This window comes from Haemaphysalis longicornis, unplaced genomic scaffold, assembly GCF_048455015.1.
Source record: "Haemaphysalis longicornis isolate Haplotype H1 unplaced genomic scaffold, Haemaphysalis longicornis Haplotype H1 scaffold_9, whole genome shotgun sequence".
Classification (NCBI taxonomy): domain Eukaryota; kingdom Metazoa; phylum Arthropoda; class Arachnida; order Ixodida; family Ixodidae; genus Haemaphysalis; species Haemaphysalis longicornis.
Genome location: NW_027526460.1, coordinates 147,772,562 through 147,786,024, shown reverse-complemented (window position 1 = coordinate 147,786,024; position 13,463 = coordinate 147,772,562). Strand labels below are relative to the sequence as shown.

Here is a 13,463-nt window from a genome sequence, read left to right as displayed (position 1 = left end):
GGCGCCCTACTTCAACGTTTATAGAACCGCGTTTCCCTACTCCACGTGCGTTGCAAGCAGAACGTGGAACCTATCTAGTGGAACCTTCCGTAACTGTTGTCGGTTGATTTCTTAAAATGGCGCCAGAAGCTATAGTGGCGTGGGCGACAGCAGGCGACAGCGGAGTGAATTCTTTTTCTGCAGTTGATGAAGTATTTAATTTCGGAAAATTCAAGCATGTTTGATTTTTTATGAAGGAACACTGCAAATATCACTTTTGTATTGATTTGTTGTCTCATATTTGCGTAATGTCTTGTTCTTCTTCAACAATGTTGACAAGTATGAACATTACACCGGACATAGACGGGTAGATTTAGCTGTGACTATATAAGACTATTGCGCAGGCATTGTTTTGCTTTGGCCGGGTGGCTGTATCGAGTCACAGAGAGACAGACGGACAGACAGACATACAGACATACATACAGACCAAAATTTCTGGGTTTAAGTAGCCCAAGAAAGACTATCGTCTTTAATAAATCGCGCCGTCAAGCTCCGGCTGCTAACACCGTCAACACACCAGCGCTTGAACCTGCGAGTCATTTTCAGAGATGGCATTCAAGAGAACGTTGCCATGGTTTCGCTGCGCCCCTCCCTCCCAGAATTTTGAATACACGTGGGCCTTGAACTTCTCCCGCCGCCAGAAAGAGCGTGCACCTTGAAATTAGCATTCTTGTTCGCCTTGCCTTCGACTTAAGGTCTGACTATTGGTTAGTTATTCCAGTCACGAAAACTTACCTTTATTCTTCTTCTTCCTCCGCCTGCTCCTTCTCCTCCTTATCATCATCATCCAGGTTGTGTCCAGTGCAGGAAGGATGCCTCTCCCAAAGATGTCCAGCTACGCATATCGAGCGCTAGCTGAGTTCCCCCTTTGGCCCCGAATGTTTGTAGTTCATCCCTCTATCGAGTGCTTGGCCGACCACTACTATATAGGCTCATCGATAAAGATGGAACGACACTTTATTCGCAGCACAAAGCGAGATGTATAGAACAAGCTTTTGCTTAACGTTGTGCAAGTTACGCGCTGCTTCGAACGTGAATATGCTGTCCATATGCAGGAAAGAAAGTTGTTCTCCTCGAGTTTTCGTTGCTTCATACTTCACAAAGCACTTCAGTTGCCCGATTTCTAGCAGACAAAGATACTCGACCGACTACACGGTATTAGGTTTGTCGGTACTATTCACTGATACTTCGGAATGTCTTAGAGTCCGAATAATGACGGACAACACGTGGCCACACAGAATAGATCATGATAGACAGGCTGGAGAGTGCAGTGAAACACTTCACCTGCCCGTTTTTGTTTTTTTGTTAAAACAAAAAAAAAAACGAAACACGGGCAGATGCTATACTTTTTTCGAGCTTCGTACACAGTAATAATATGCACTCTTCCTTAATCATGCTTGCATAGGCGCATTTGGGTATAAGTTAACTGTTAATATGGCATGCAATAGTAAATTAGGGACAAGCAGAACTCATCATGTCCTTATGGGTGAAGGAATGCATTTCTCACGAGGTATAAATTGACGCAAACACTGGTGATATTTTAGGCTAGGTGTTCGGCAAGGTCAACGACTAGTGGAGGGACGAACAGTGACTGCGAGCTTTTCTAGAAAATTGTGCCAGGAACATGGTAATTAGAACTATTAAATCTGCGGAGAACGGGAATAACAAGCAGCCAAAGGGCAGTGCATAAAATAAGCAACCGAAACAGCCTAACGACGATGTTCTCCATGTAAAATATAAACAAATACGACGCAGAGCGGAACCGTTATACTTGGAGTGGGGGCAATTATCATTATATTATAACATATTGTGTTATAATACTACAGTAATATAATGTATTATTTCATAATCATTCTGAATAAATTCAGAGGTCTACAGACCAAGTACAACATTGTATATTTAAAAAGACTGCTTTGTTCCGAAATCATTGATAACAATTAAGCACAAAATTAAAAAAGAAATAATCTAGACAATAAAAGAAAGCAGATGAAGCAGTGGGGACTCCCCAAGTCACTTTCTGCCCGGGTCTCTATGACGGTACACAATCTTGTTTGTGACACTTGCGGTCGCCGACTTAAGCCACCAAATAAGGCGCGCGACTTGGCGATAGTAATGGGGCAACCGTTCTGATTAGTCGCACGCTAGCGCGCAGTTAACGCACTGATACCTGTGTTCTTACGGTTTCCTTCTATTGCGCCACTGTCAGCGCTAATGGGTAACGTGTAACGTTGCGAGCGCGAGAGTTGAAAGATTTTTATTTCTTGCCTTTTTAGGGTAAAAAACACCATTCGTGGCTAGAATGAAGGCGAGTTACAATATGGTAGTCGTTATACATTGGACAAGCTTACACTTTGTCAGCATCGCCCCATTACGCCTACGTTAAAGGGCTGCTGAAGAGCTTTTCAAAAAAATTTTGTTGGGGGCATTACATTATGGTTTTTCTGACGTTGAATTATTTTAAGTGTACATACACCCAAACCTTCTTTTTTCGTCAAAACAAGCGACCCCTACCCGAGGTCACGGTGAGAGCCCTGGCTGCCTTTCGCGATTGGCTGGCGGCAGATGACGTCATATTCGGAAGTGCCGGCGCTGCGGCGACCGCACGGCCTGAAGATATCATTCTGTTCCCGTTCAGATGCGGGCTAAAAGGTCCTCTGGTGAATGGAGGGCTCACACAGTCTTTCCATAGAATAGGAGAGCCTGAGGGAAGTATAAACAAAACAGGTTCGCTGGCGGCGAGCTTTAGAAAGTGGTTCTCCCCCAACAACTCATGGCCGACTTCTGTTTCTCGGGTGCAGGGAAGTTGCGCAGATATTGGTTCGCCGCTTTCACTACCAGCGCTAGCCACAATTCCTAGCACAATTTTTCAACCCACCATAATCCCCATCCTCGAATGTGGAACTTTGATTGTACATTTGGACAGGCGGCAACAAGCTCTGTGCAGCGGCCTGCGATGCGCACAGGCAGCGCGGCCGCCGCCGGTCGCCGCGTCGCGCAGAGGTGCAGGTGCCGGGTCGCTGCTCGGCCGGTCAGCGGAACGTGGCATTGCTGCACATACGCATGTTTTAGAATAGGGGAGTTGAACGTTGGTCGCCCCCCAAAAGGTAGAGGAACCCAAGCGCACCACGCTGGTCCCCGACGAGCTTTAGAACGCCTTCCCCAACAGCTCCAGCCGGCTCCGGTTGCACGGATCGCCGGTGATGTAGGGAACTTTAGGTTTAGCACCAAGGGAGATAGTTGGTCGCCGCTATCTCTACAATTGCGAATGACTATCCTAAACACAGTTTTTCACCACATTATCATTCCATTTCTCGCATGTGGAACCTTATTCCTACGTTAATAGTCATTCTAGCGGCCGGTGCTGTGCTCATTCTTGCTAGAGTTCCTGTATATAGCTCCCGCAGGGAGCTAAGAGTTGCGCGACCCTTTTCCACGCGCCGCCGTGATTGCGACACTCCGGTTATCCATGCCGCGCAGAGAAGCCCGCACTACGGCTGCGCCGCAGCCACCGACGCGGGCGGTACCGCGCCCCGCCCAGGAATCCAGCGTAGCCGCCGTAAGGCGCCGCCGACCGAAGCGCCCCCACCGCGCGTCGGCCGCCGTCGGAAGCGTGGCGGCGAGGCTCCTTCACTCGCGACGGGCGGCTTTCCCGCAGCAATCCGGATAACAAAGATGGCGGCCGGTCGCGCAACTCTTAGCTCCCTGCGGGAGCTATATACAGGAACTCTAATTCTTGCGCGCAGGTAACGCCATCTTTCGGCCTCTCGCCGCATCTCTTGCTCGGGCAGGCCCGTCGACGAGCCTCCGCGACGGGTCGGCGCTCCGCATCGGGATACAAATTCGATCACCTCTTTCGAAATCACTTTGGATGACAATCCCTGGCACAATTTTTCACCACACTATCATCCTCTCTAGCACGTTTACCTTGCTTTTCGCGACGGCCTTGATTCCGGACGGCATCGAAGAGCGGTAGCTGCCGCGGCATGTGTAGTGCGAGCCGTTTCGTGCGCCGTACGGGCATGCACGACCGGCGAGTGTGTGGAGCGCTTCCGCGCGCAGAAAACGCTTCATGCTTTCAGCTTGCTTGATTTCTTCTTAAAATCTAGCTATTCAGCTACGCTGTCGTCACAGCCAACAACGTTGATCGGGAAAACGAGCAAGAAGTTCGGGAAGCCCAGAGCGCTGTGGTCCCACAAATTTTCTAATTCCCTTATAATAATGGATCATAAACTTGGGGTACCTCCGCATTTGTTTGAGCCCGTCGCTTCGCGTATGAAGCACAGAGCACCCGACGACACGGCCGGCCCCGCGACTACTCGTGAAGGCAATGTAGTAGCCACGGGCGCTCGGGTAGGAAATTTCTGGTATCTAGGAGTCGCTTTAGGGAATCACACAGTAGCATTACGGTTAAAAAAATCGACGTGGAAGCAACTTAAGGCAATGATGATTAATAAAGTGCAGATTACACGCCTGCTTAATTCGGAACTTCACCCAGAAAACTGGGACACAGCGAAGCGGCGGCGCACGTCGCTGGCCGTCTTTCGAATATGACGCTACTTCCGGTCGCTGCGTCTCAGTTTCTCGCTCTTCCGGCGATGCGGCAGGAAGCAGTGGGCGGGGCGTAGGGTCAACTTTAACGACGAATACTGCTGTCCTCAAGCTAAAAATGACCAAAAAAACTTTACAGGCACAAACTGACCAATGTGATAAATGTAAAAAGTAGAGTTTTGCCCGGTTTTAAAATTGCTTCAGTAGCCCTTTAATAGGGTGTAATCGCTTTCACGCCTGTTCTTTCAGCGCCTAGTTGGGTCTTCGCTGATAGGTTTGAAAATTAAACAAAAAAAAATGGTGTTGAAACGCCCGGTTTTCTAGTCCACGATCAGGGATGTTTTTTGATATTAACACAAGAGCTTGCCTTGTAGCTGTCACAATAGCATGCAGCAACGTCAGCGATAATTAGATGGGAAGGAAGGTATCATGTGATCAATATGTGATATACATAATGGGGACGTTTAGGCTAAGGGGCCTAAGAAGTGGTTTGAGGCGCCTTACTGCACATGCGCAGTACTCAAGACGTCCTTGGCATTTAGGGTTTGTGCTGAGCGCGCACGCTCTCTTGCTCACATAGCGAGAGCCCCACAGCTGGCTACAAGAGGAGCTTGCGTTCCTTGCGGCCCTTTTACAGACAGCGGCACTATACCCGACCACGGCTTAATTGAAAACTGCGCCAAGGTGTCGTTTCTTCTATCAAAATTATGGACTACTGTACGATCGCTGAGCTGTGTTCGTAGGTTTCGTGTGTCGTTCGCAAGACATAGAAAAGGCAGGAAGTACTGAGCCGTTTTCTAGCCGCAGCCAAGCGCCGCGTGCCTGCCCGCTGTGCTTGCAAACCGGAAACACTGGCAGTGGCTGCCGAAAAAGTGCACAGAATGGCTCCAATAGGCACAGGCAATACTAACCACCGCTTGCCCGCGCTCACCACCACAAAACCCATTGCGGAAACGAAGTTACACGTTGGAGAAAGTGGGCGACATTGTAATGAAGAATTGTGCTACGGAGGGTCATTCGGGGTCGTTATGAAAGTGGCTATGAAATGTCTGCGGTGATGCTAAGCCTAGAGTCCTGTACGCTGAAATACCGCACAGAGCGGTAAGTGACCGGGCACCGGAATCTGCTCGTGCCATGTCATCCGAGATCACCCCGCACGCGTTTTGCTAAACGCGCGCAGGGTAATCTCGGAGGCCATGCTCGTGCACAGGCGATGTAGCGAACAGCCGCAGGATGGCGCTGCCTGCGGGCAATAATGTACCCAAAACGCCGCAGGTATTTCGTCGCCCCTCGGCAGAATGAAAATGACGGCGAAAACAAAGTTATACAAGGATGAAAGGGGATGACAGTGCGGCAGATTGGATTTAATAAACATTTAAGCCGGCAGAACGACGTTTTTTCGCGCCGCGACGCGGGCCTATGCGTCGTCCCGATGGTTCGCTACTACTCAGCTGAGACGTGAGCTCGCCGTTGCCGACTCGCGAGTCCCATTCCTTTCGAGCGCCCGCAGGACCTACTGGACGGCCCAGTGTTGATGCTCGTAAATGCGACTCCTTGCTGCATCTGCAAGCGGGATGGTTCGATTCGGCTGGATGGATCTTTACGTCGCTTCTGCAGGGCTCATGACACGGTCCCAAAAAAATGTGTTCTGGTATGCGCCTGGTATGCCCTGGTATGCCCTGGTCTGGTATGTCCTGCACCAGAGCTGGCACTTGTCGGTCGGGTACGCCTGGGATACATTCGGTGCATCACGTGCGGTGATAATTGCGCAAGAGCTGTCATCTGCAATGTTAGTCAAAGCAGCGATCAAATATCTACAGTGATGCGAAGCCTAACGTTCTCTGCATCCTAGCAACGGGCCTGGAAAGTCGTCGTGCACGAGTGTGTTGCGGTTGGGGTCGCCAAAGTTTTTGTGGGCACCTAACACTGGCTTTCCCTATTCTAAAACTGCCTCATTTGATAAGAAAAGACGGACGTCAGAAATAACAGCATGACATCGCGCTCCTTAATAGAGTTAAATGCAGCAACAGAAGCCAAACCATGATGTCACCGCAGAGAAGTGGGAGAAAAACAGTAGAAATCTTTTCGTGACCCCGGTCCTCACCAGCGTCGAGGAGCTTCATTGCGTTCTTCGCTAACGTGCAAGGGGGAAAGATTAGCAAGCGACGTGGCTGTAAACCTTGTCATTGTAAGCTTCAGCTTCATCAGCAGCACATTTAATTCTCTTGTCTCGTACATTCACTCCTTCTTCAAATCACTGTGTAATACCGAAGTTTGCACAATTTATTTATTACCATCTCAGTAGTGGGAGCTCGTTGCGAATCTTTCGCCGCATTGCGACACGTTTTACGCCCGTATCCCTTGACCCCGCGCGTTGAGTTTGCCAAGCAGACGGCTCATTGTGCGCGCACCACCCTTCTCTTCAGCAGTGCAACACGAGCGCGGGCCCAGGAAACCGAAGCTCAAGGAAGGTGGCGGCCCCGGCGAGCAGGTGTCCCATGGAACCAAGGCCTCGCACGCAGCCGCGGGCGGCCTGCTTCTCTCGGGGCTGTCCTTCCCTCCGGGCAAGCCTCCCTCGCATGGGCCTCCACCGTCCATGGCGGGGAGCCACTTCGACGGAGTCCCATCGGCCGCCGCCATGGCGGCCGTGCTGTCCGCATCTTCGCCGTCCGAAGGAGGGCCGCCTTCGTCGCCGCTCTTCCCCAAGGACGGCCTGGTCGGCTCCGCGGGCCTGCTGCAGATGCTGCTCAATGCCGAACGAGCCCAGGAACTGATCTGGAACAGGTGCAAGCACCTCTTTATTAAAGCCACGCTTCACGTGCTGGGCAAAAGGGAAATCCGGCGGTTCTTTATCGGGAGAAAACTCCCCCTGCGCAATCCCATGCGCATGAGCGAAACAACAGTTTGGGGAGGAAGTGAGGGGAGTGTATGGCTGAGTGTACAGATGAGGTACCTACAGTCTTGCGTCCGCCGACACTGGCAAGTGGGAAGGGCGAATAGGAGGGAGCGAAAAAAAGTCCGTCTCGTACCATAAGGCGCGCAGCGAGCTACTGCATCAAGCACGGCTCAAATGACAAGGGCGGGCTGCGCTTTGATCAACTGCTGAGTGCAGCGCTTTGTTTTTAAATGCAAAGCATTTGTTTGTCGCACGATGTCCGGCGTCAGCGTCGGCGCCGTCCACACGCTCACTGCGCATGCGCGTCGAGTCGAGGCGATAGCGAACACTCTCTCGCGAGGGGCATTGGATCGGATTCGATTGGATTGGATTGGCTTGGATTGGATTTGGATTGGATTGGATTAAAGTGGATTGTGTTTGATTGTGTTGCGTCATAGCCGCGGCACGTTGCGTCATAGCCGCGGCAGACGCACTGGGGCCGGCGCATGTGCAGTACTCTCTCTTCCGCGGTTTCCTCTCCTTCGGGCGCGCTGCGCATATAACCGGTGTGCCGTTCTCCGGCGAAGCAACATCCGCGCTTGGCTCAAACACCTAGAGTCCACGCCGCTTTAAGGCCGATCCACACGACGGACCGAGTCCGCGGTCCGACCGGTCACGTGATGCCGCGTCACGGCCCGCCGCGGTCCGATGCAGCGCCGAGAGCATCCACACGGCGGACCGCCGTAGCAGACGACAGAGCGGTCCAACCAGCAACACTCTCCACCACAGTGCTTCCAACCAGACGAACTCGCGAACCCATACGAACGGCTCGCGCCCGCGCCGCACATGTTTTATGCGTATTTTGCGCTTGGTTTCGCGGTTCCGCGCGCATTTTGGAGCAGTCGAAATGGAAACAGAGCGCAAGCGTCGTTTGGCCGCTATGGCGTTAGCTTTGTACGTTGATGAAGAAGACTACCCTGCGCCGAAAAAGTCGTGCTGGGTTAAAAAGTGGATGTGTCGAAAAGAGCTGGGACTGCGGAACCAAGTTGTGGTGTGCGGAATCCAGAGCAGAGCGCATCCACACGGCGGGCCGGCTGAGCGGACCGGGAATGGCCGACCGTCTGAACACGCAAGCTGGAAGGTTGAACACAGGCGCCGTTTGGCCGCGACAACATGTTGTAACGCACAGGACTGCACGAAACGTTTCATCCCCACAGTAACAGCCACCCGCGTGCCAGCCGGGTGGGCGCGCTCACGCAGCCGCCGGCGTCGTTCGCACGAAGGCGACACTACGAGCGGCGACGGCGGGGTGATGCGGGCTGCATACGGCTGGTCACCGCTCGCTGGAAACGAACGCTTCCCGTAAATTGAGGTCCACATGCGCGAAACAAAGTGATAATGATGGCTAGCATTGCACAAGTAAGAGTCGTAGGACTCGCTAGTAAAAGCGCGGATGAAGTATGCGTCGCGATAGCCCGCCGCCTATCCCAGCGGGGGTGATTGACAGGCTCCTTCGAGCGCTTCGAAACAGCCGCGCTGCCTGCGCCATTCTCTATTGGCGCAACTGGACCCGGCTCCGCCCACGCGGCGCGGGAGCTGTCAGACCACGCTGATTGATGTCGCGGTCCGCCGTCGAGACCGCGGACCGAAAACCCTCGGCGAATAGTTGGCCCGCGAAGACCGCGGTCCTGCGCGGTCCAACGGCGGTCCGCGCGTACTGGTGACGTCCTGTCACGTGATGCGCGGACCGCGGTCCAAATAATCATTTTGGTCCGCCGTGTGGATCGGCCTTTACAAGTACGCCAACGTCGTCATCGACTGGGACCGCCTTACGCAGTCCCCTCAACGTATATAAGCGGCGGAGCGCACGTTCGGAATTCAGTCAAGGGCGTCTTCAATTGCTTGGCTTTCGCTTGACGTGACGCTTTGCTTGACTCGCCTAGATGCGACGCATTTACTCGAGTTCCCCCCGTAGGAAGACGCGGGCAGGTTTTTCTCTTTCTTCCTCTTGTCTAAGTCTTCGTGCACTGGGTTTTTCTTTATGAATGCGCACTAACTCGCCCAACTTGCCATCTTGATGAGGAACGGCTAGGCAGGCACGATCTGGAAAAGAAACAACGCAGTCCACCAATCTCCGAGAAATTGATTGATTGATTGATTGATTGATTGATTGATTGATTGATTGATTGATTGATTGATTGATTGATTGATTGATTGATTCATTCATTCATTCATTCACAAAGAGATGATTTTGGCATTAAACGAGTGAATCCGTTGCAGGATGGCCCCTGGCAGCGTGGGCGGTGCAGGAGCGAACAACACGTTCGGTCCTCCGTCCGGGTTGTCGGCCAAGCTGGGTGCCGAGGGCGGCCTGTCCGCCTTCTCGCTGCTCTCCTCGGGCCCGCATCCGTTCGGCTCCCTGGAGGACGCCGGTCTGCGCCAGCGGCTGCCCACCTCCGGGGCCACACAGGCCTGTCCCTGGGGAAGCAGCGGTGGAGGATCCGTGCAGGAGGTCACCGCCAGGCTACTCTTCATGGTCATCCGCTGGGTGAAGTGCCTGCCCACTTTCCAGACGCTGTCCAAGGGAGACCAGGTGCGTACGACCTGGCATCACGGACAACGTGCTACAAGGTCTTAAATTTAACGGAAGGGAATTGCCCAAGCAGCAAGCAGTGTTACTAAAACACGTGGAGGCTAGGGCTGCGTCCACCCCCGCTATACGACATCTTCTCACCTTACGGAACACAGAAAAGTCACCAGCATGCGAACACTGTGGTGGATATACCGATAAGCTACATGTCCTAAGCGAATGTACTTCATCATCATCATCATCATACTATCTACGCCCACTGCAGGGCAAAGGCCTCTCCCATTAATCTCCAAATATCCCGGTACTCCGCTAACTGCGACCAATTTATCCCTGCAAAATTCTTGATCTCAACTGCCCATCTAACTTTCTGCCACCCCCTGCCAGGCTTGCCTTCTCTAGGGATCCACTCTGTTACCCTTAATGACCAACGGTTATCTTGCCTTCGCCTTACATGCCCTGCCTGCGTTCATTTCTTCTTCTTAATTTCTACTAATATGTCCTTAAGCGAATGTACTTACAATACTCCAAGCCCACCTTAACGTACGGACACCAACCCAGCTCTCATATCCCATTGACCCGACCTGGCTGACTCTCGCCTCGTCTTTTGAGGAACAGTTAGCTCTTGCGTGCAGGTAGTGCTCCCTACCTAGCCGGGTTGAGCAACAGCTTTGCCAAAACAATAATGCACAGAAGTGTTGCAATACGAAACACGACCTCTAATTCAGCAGCGAGAAAAAAAACATAGACGGTATAGAAGAGGCATTCTTGACAGCACTTGTATGACCAGCGGCTTACGGTAGGGTGCGATGAAGGCTGTCCGCTTGCTGCCGCGCATGCTTGGGAAAGTGGCTGGCTGGTCTCTACTGGCTGATGGCACTCTCGGCGGGCGACCCCCGCGCTGGCGACCGCTCCTCTGACAACGGCCGCTGCCATTTTGTAGTGTCTATCAGAAGTGTTACGCCTCCCTCTATCAGACAGTCTCGATTCTGCTGTTCGTTCATAGATGGCACAGGAGATGGCGCAGCGTTTTCAACAATGGACGGCGGAGCAACAGTTCAGGGGACACTGCAACACTTCCGATAAGCGGTTTCACTCTTTCCTTCGTGTCTGGAACCACTGCGAAAGCTATAGTTATCGTCAGCAGGGAGCGGCAGTGTGCAATATGCTCGTCGCCGCAGAAGCGCCTTTCATTTCTGTTTTGTTTTTGCGGCATTTTATTTAAAGTTGCCATCAAAAAGCCTTCATTGCTGCAACTGAAGGAAAACCGACAAACAGCCGCTACAAGGGCTTAATGACGTAATTCGAGCCGTCGAAGAACGCCAAGACCGGGAAAGAAAGAAAAATCTTTCCAGCGAGTTTACAATACGTTATCTGATGGCCAGATGGCCATAGAGCAGTAATGTTTGGCTGAAGTACTTTGCGACCCGCTAATCTAAGTACTCGGTGTGTTGGGTGACTACGTTCTCCAAGCATTTACGATTTCCAGAAAACTTCACACTACAAATAATTGGGTAGTGTGAACCACTTTTGGTTTTCAATAAAGTTTTGTCTCCCTCTCCCTCGGCCCTAGGCGAAAGGAAGCACCGTCTGCGATTCAAAAGGAGCATTCGAAATTATTCTCAGGTTACGGCTGTAGTAATAGAACACACTCTGTTTTGCTTTGAAGCGCTTGTGGCGTGTGCCGTGAAAGTGTTCAGCGTGCAACAACGATGAAAAAGAGAACCACCACAGCAATATTTATATAACACTTATCATCTTTCAATTTTGCCCCATGGTTTTTCATATATTTGTTTTAGGTTTTTTGGAAATATGTAACCTTTTGTCCCAAATTGTCTCCAGTGAGAAGGAGGTTTATATACGCCTTGTAATACTCAGACAAGCCCGACTGGATATTGGGGAGGGTTTACGCGCGTTTCTGTGTGATCGATGAAAGCTGATTCAAGAATGAGGGTGACGAATTATCCGCGAATGACATGGCCCAACGTTTACGTCTTGCTTAGAATTTTGAAGGGTAGCTTACACCCCGTAAGAGTCACAAAATCGTGACAGGTGCCACACATAAGATCGATGCCAAGTGAGCATGTAGTAGGCGACATGCTCGGAATAAAGGCGTTCTGGTAAACAATAGGGGCACGTTGATTTCTAGCAGGAAATAAGGAGTGGAGAGTGGGAAACCGCGGTACAATGGTACATTATTGTATTCCCCTGGACGGAACAAGAAGCAACAACTGCCAAATAGGAGCTACAATTGGAGTAGAAATTGGAGAGCAAGGAACTGAGAGACTCTACTTACACCTATTACACGGGAGGGCTTTGAAATCCGGGAACAGTCCTTCCTGTATTGACGAGTGGTGATGTTCATCGCATTTAGGATGAACCCGGTGTGTGTTGCGACCAGATGCCATAATCAAAAAGCACAAGGGAACGTTACCCAATAAACTGCCGTTTTTCACACTCTCTGACACTTGATTCTGGAAACAGTGTTGAAATATTATCTATATTACGGTATTTGTGTAAGAACAATTGTTTGAAATGAATGAGCTCGATTAAGTTTTCTTTCCGCAAAACTGAGAAGGTGGGTAACGGCAACACGCCTATGAAACGGCAGTAAACAATCGGTGTTAATTCCTTTTACGGAACAATTGTCCAGCAATAGTACGTGATAGTGGTGATAAAATTATCCTTCTCACGAAAGTACAGGCATAGATGATATACATGTAAGAAACGAGCGGATCTTCCTTATAGTTATGGACAGTTTTTTGTGCTATTCCTTGTACTTCACGGACTCGGATTGCGTGCGCCGCAGTCGTTGATGGGCTGAGGTCTTCGTGTTTTTTTACGTACACTTGTACGCGCTTACCTCGTTTACGGTAAAAATTGAACTAGTCGCCTTTACATAATATACCGTGCTGCACGAAGGATTGCTGTCCTGATATTGAGAGGCTACTGGGCTCGCAAGAACTATCCGCGAGTTCCCAATAAAATCTGCATGCTTTGCTGTTTCTCCGAGATGCAGTTCATTTGGTATAACCGTGTCTGTGTCCACGGCCTCGCCGCAGGTGACTTTGCTGGAGGAGTCGTGGAAGGACCTCTTCCTCCTCTACATGGCCCAGTGGTCGGTGGCGGCTGACCTCATGTCGTCGCTGCCGGGGCTCAAAGGTGGCCACTCATCGTCACCTCCGACGTCAGCTGCTGCGGCACTTCGCCTCCACCCGTCATCTCTGGACGCTGCCTTGGACGGGTCTCCGCAGCACGCGGCCGAGCTGCACTACATCCAGGACGTGATGCGCCGGCTCAGGCAGCTGTCGCCCGACGACACGGAGTGCAGCTGCCTCAAGGCCGTCGTCCTCTTCAAGCCTGGTACTGCACAACCTCCACATCGCTTTTAGGGATTTAGATTTGTCATGTATA

General features: G+C 51.4%; 1 protein-coding gene across 2 annotated transcripts in view; it reads left to right on the top strand.

Moving 5' to 3' along the window:
• Window positions 1–13,463, top strand: part of Dsf (nuclear receptor dissatisfaction) — a 131,846-nt gene that overhangs the window by 88,197 nt on the left and 30,186 nt on the right. The window contains exons 5-7 of one of the 2 annotated variants that reach the window (XM_077685749.1): window positions 7,017–7,371; window positions 9,743–10,055; window positions 13,112–13,412. In XM_077685749.1, coding sequence (XP_077541875.1) covers window positions 7,017–7,371; window positions 9,743–10,055; window positions 13,112–13,412 — 969 coding nt within the window. Of the gene's footprint in view, window positions 1–7,013; window positions 7,372–9,742; window positions 10,056–13,111; window positions 13,413–13,463 lie in introns of both variants that reach the window. The other variant, XM_077685748.1, reaches the window with a different exon arrangement.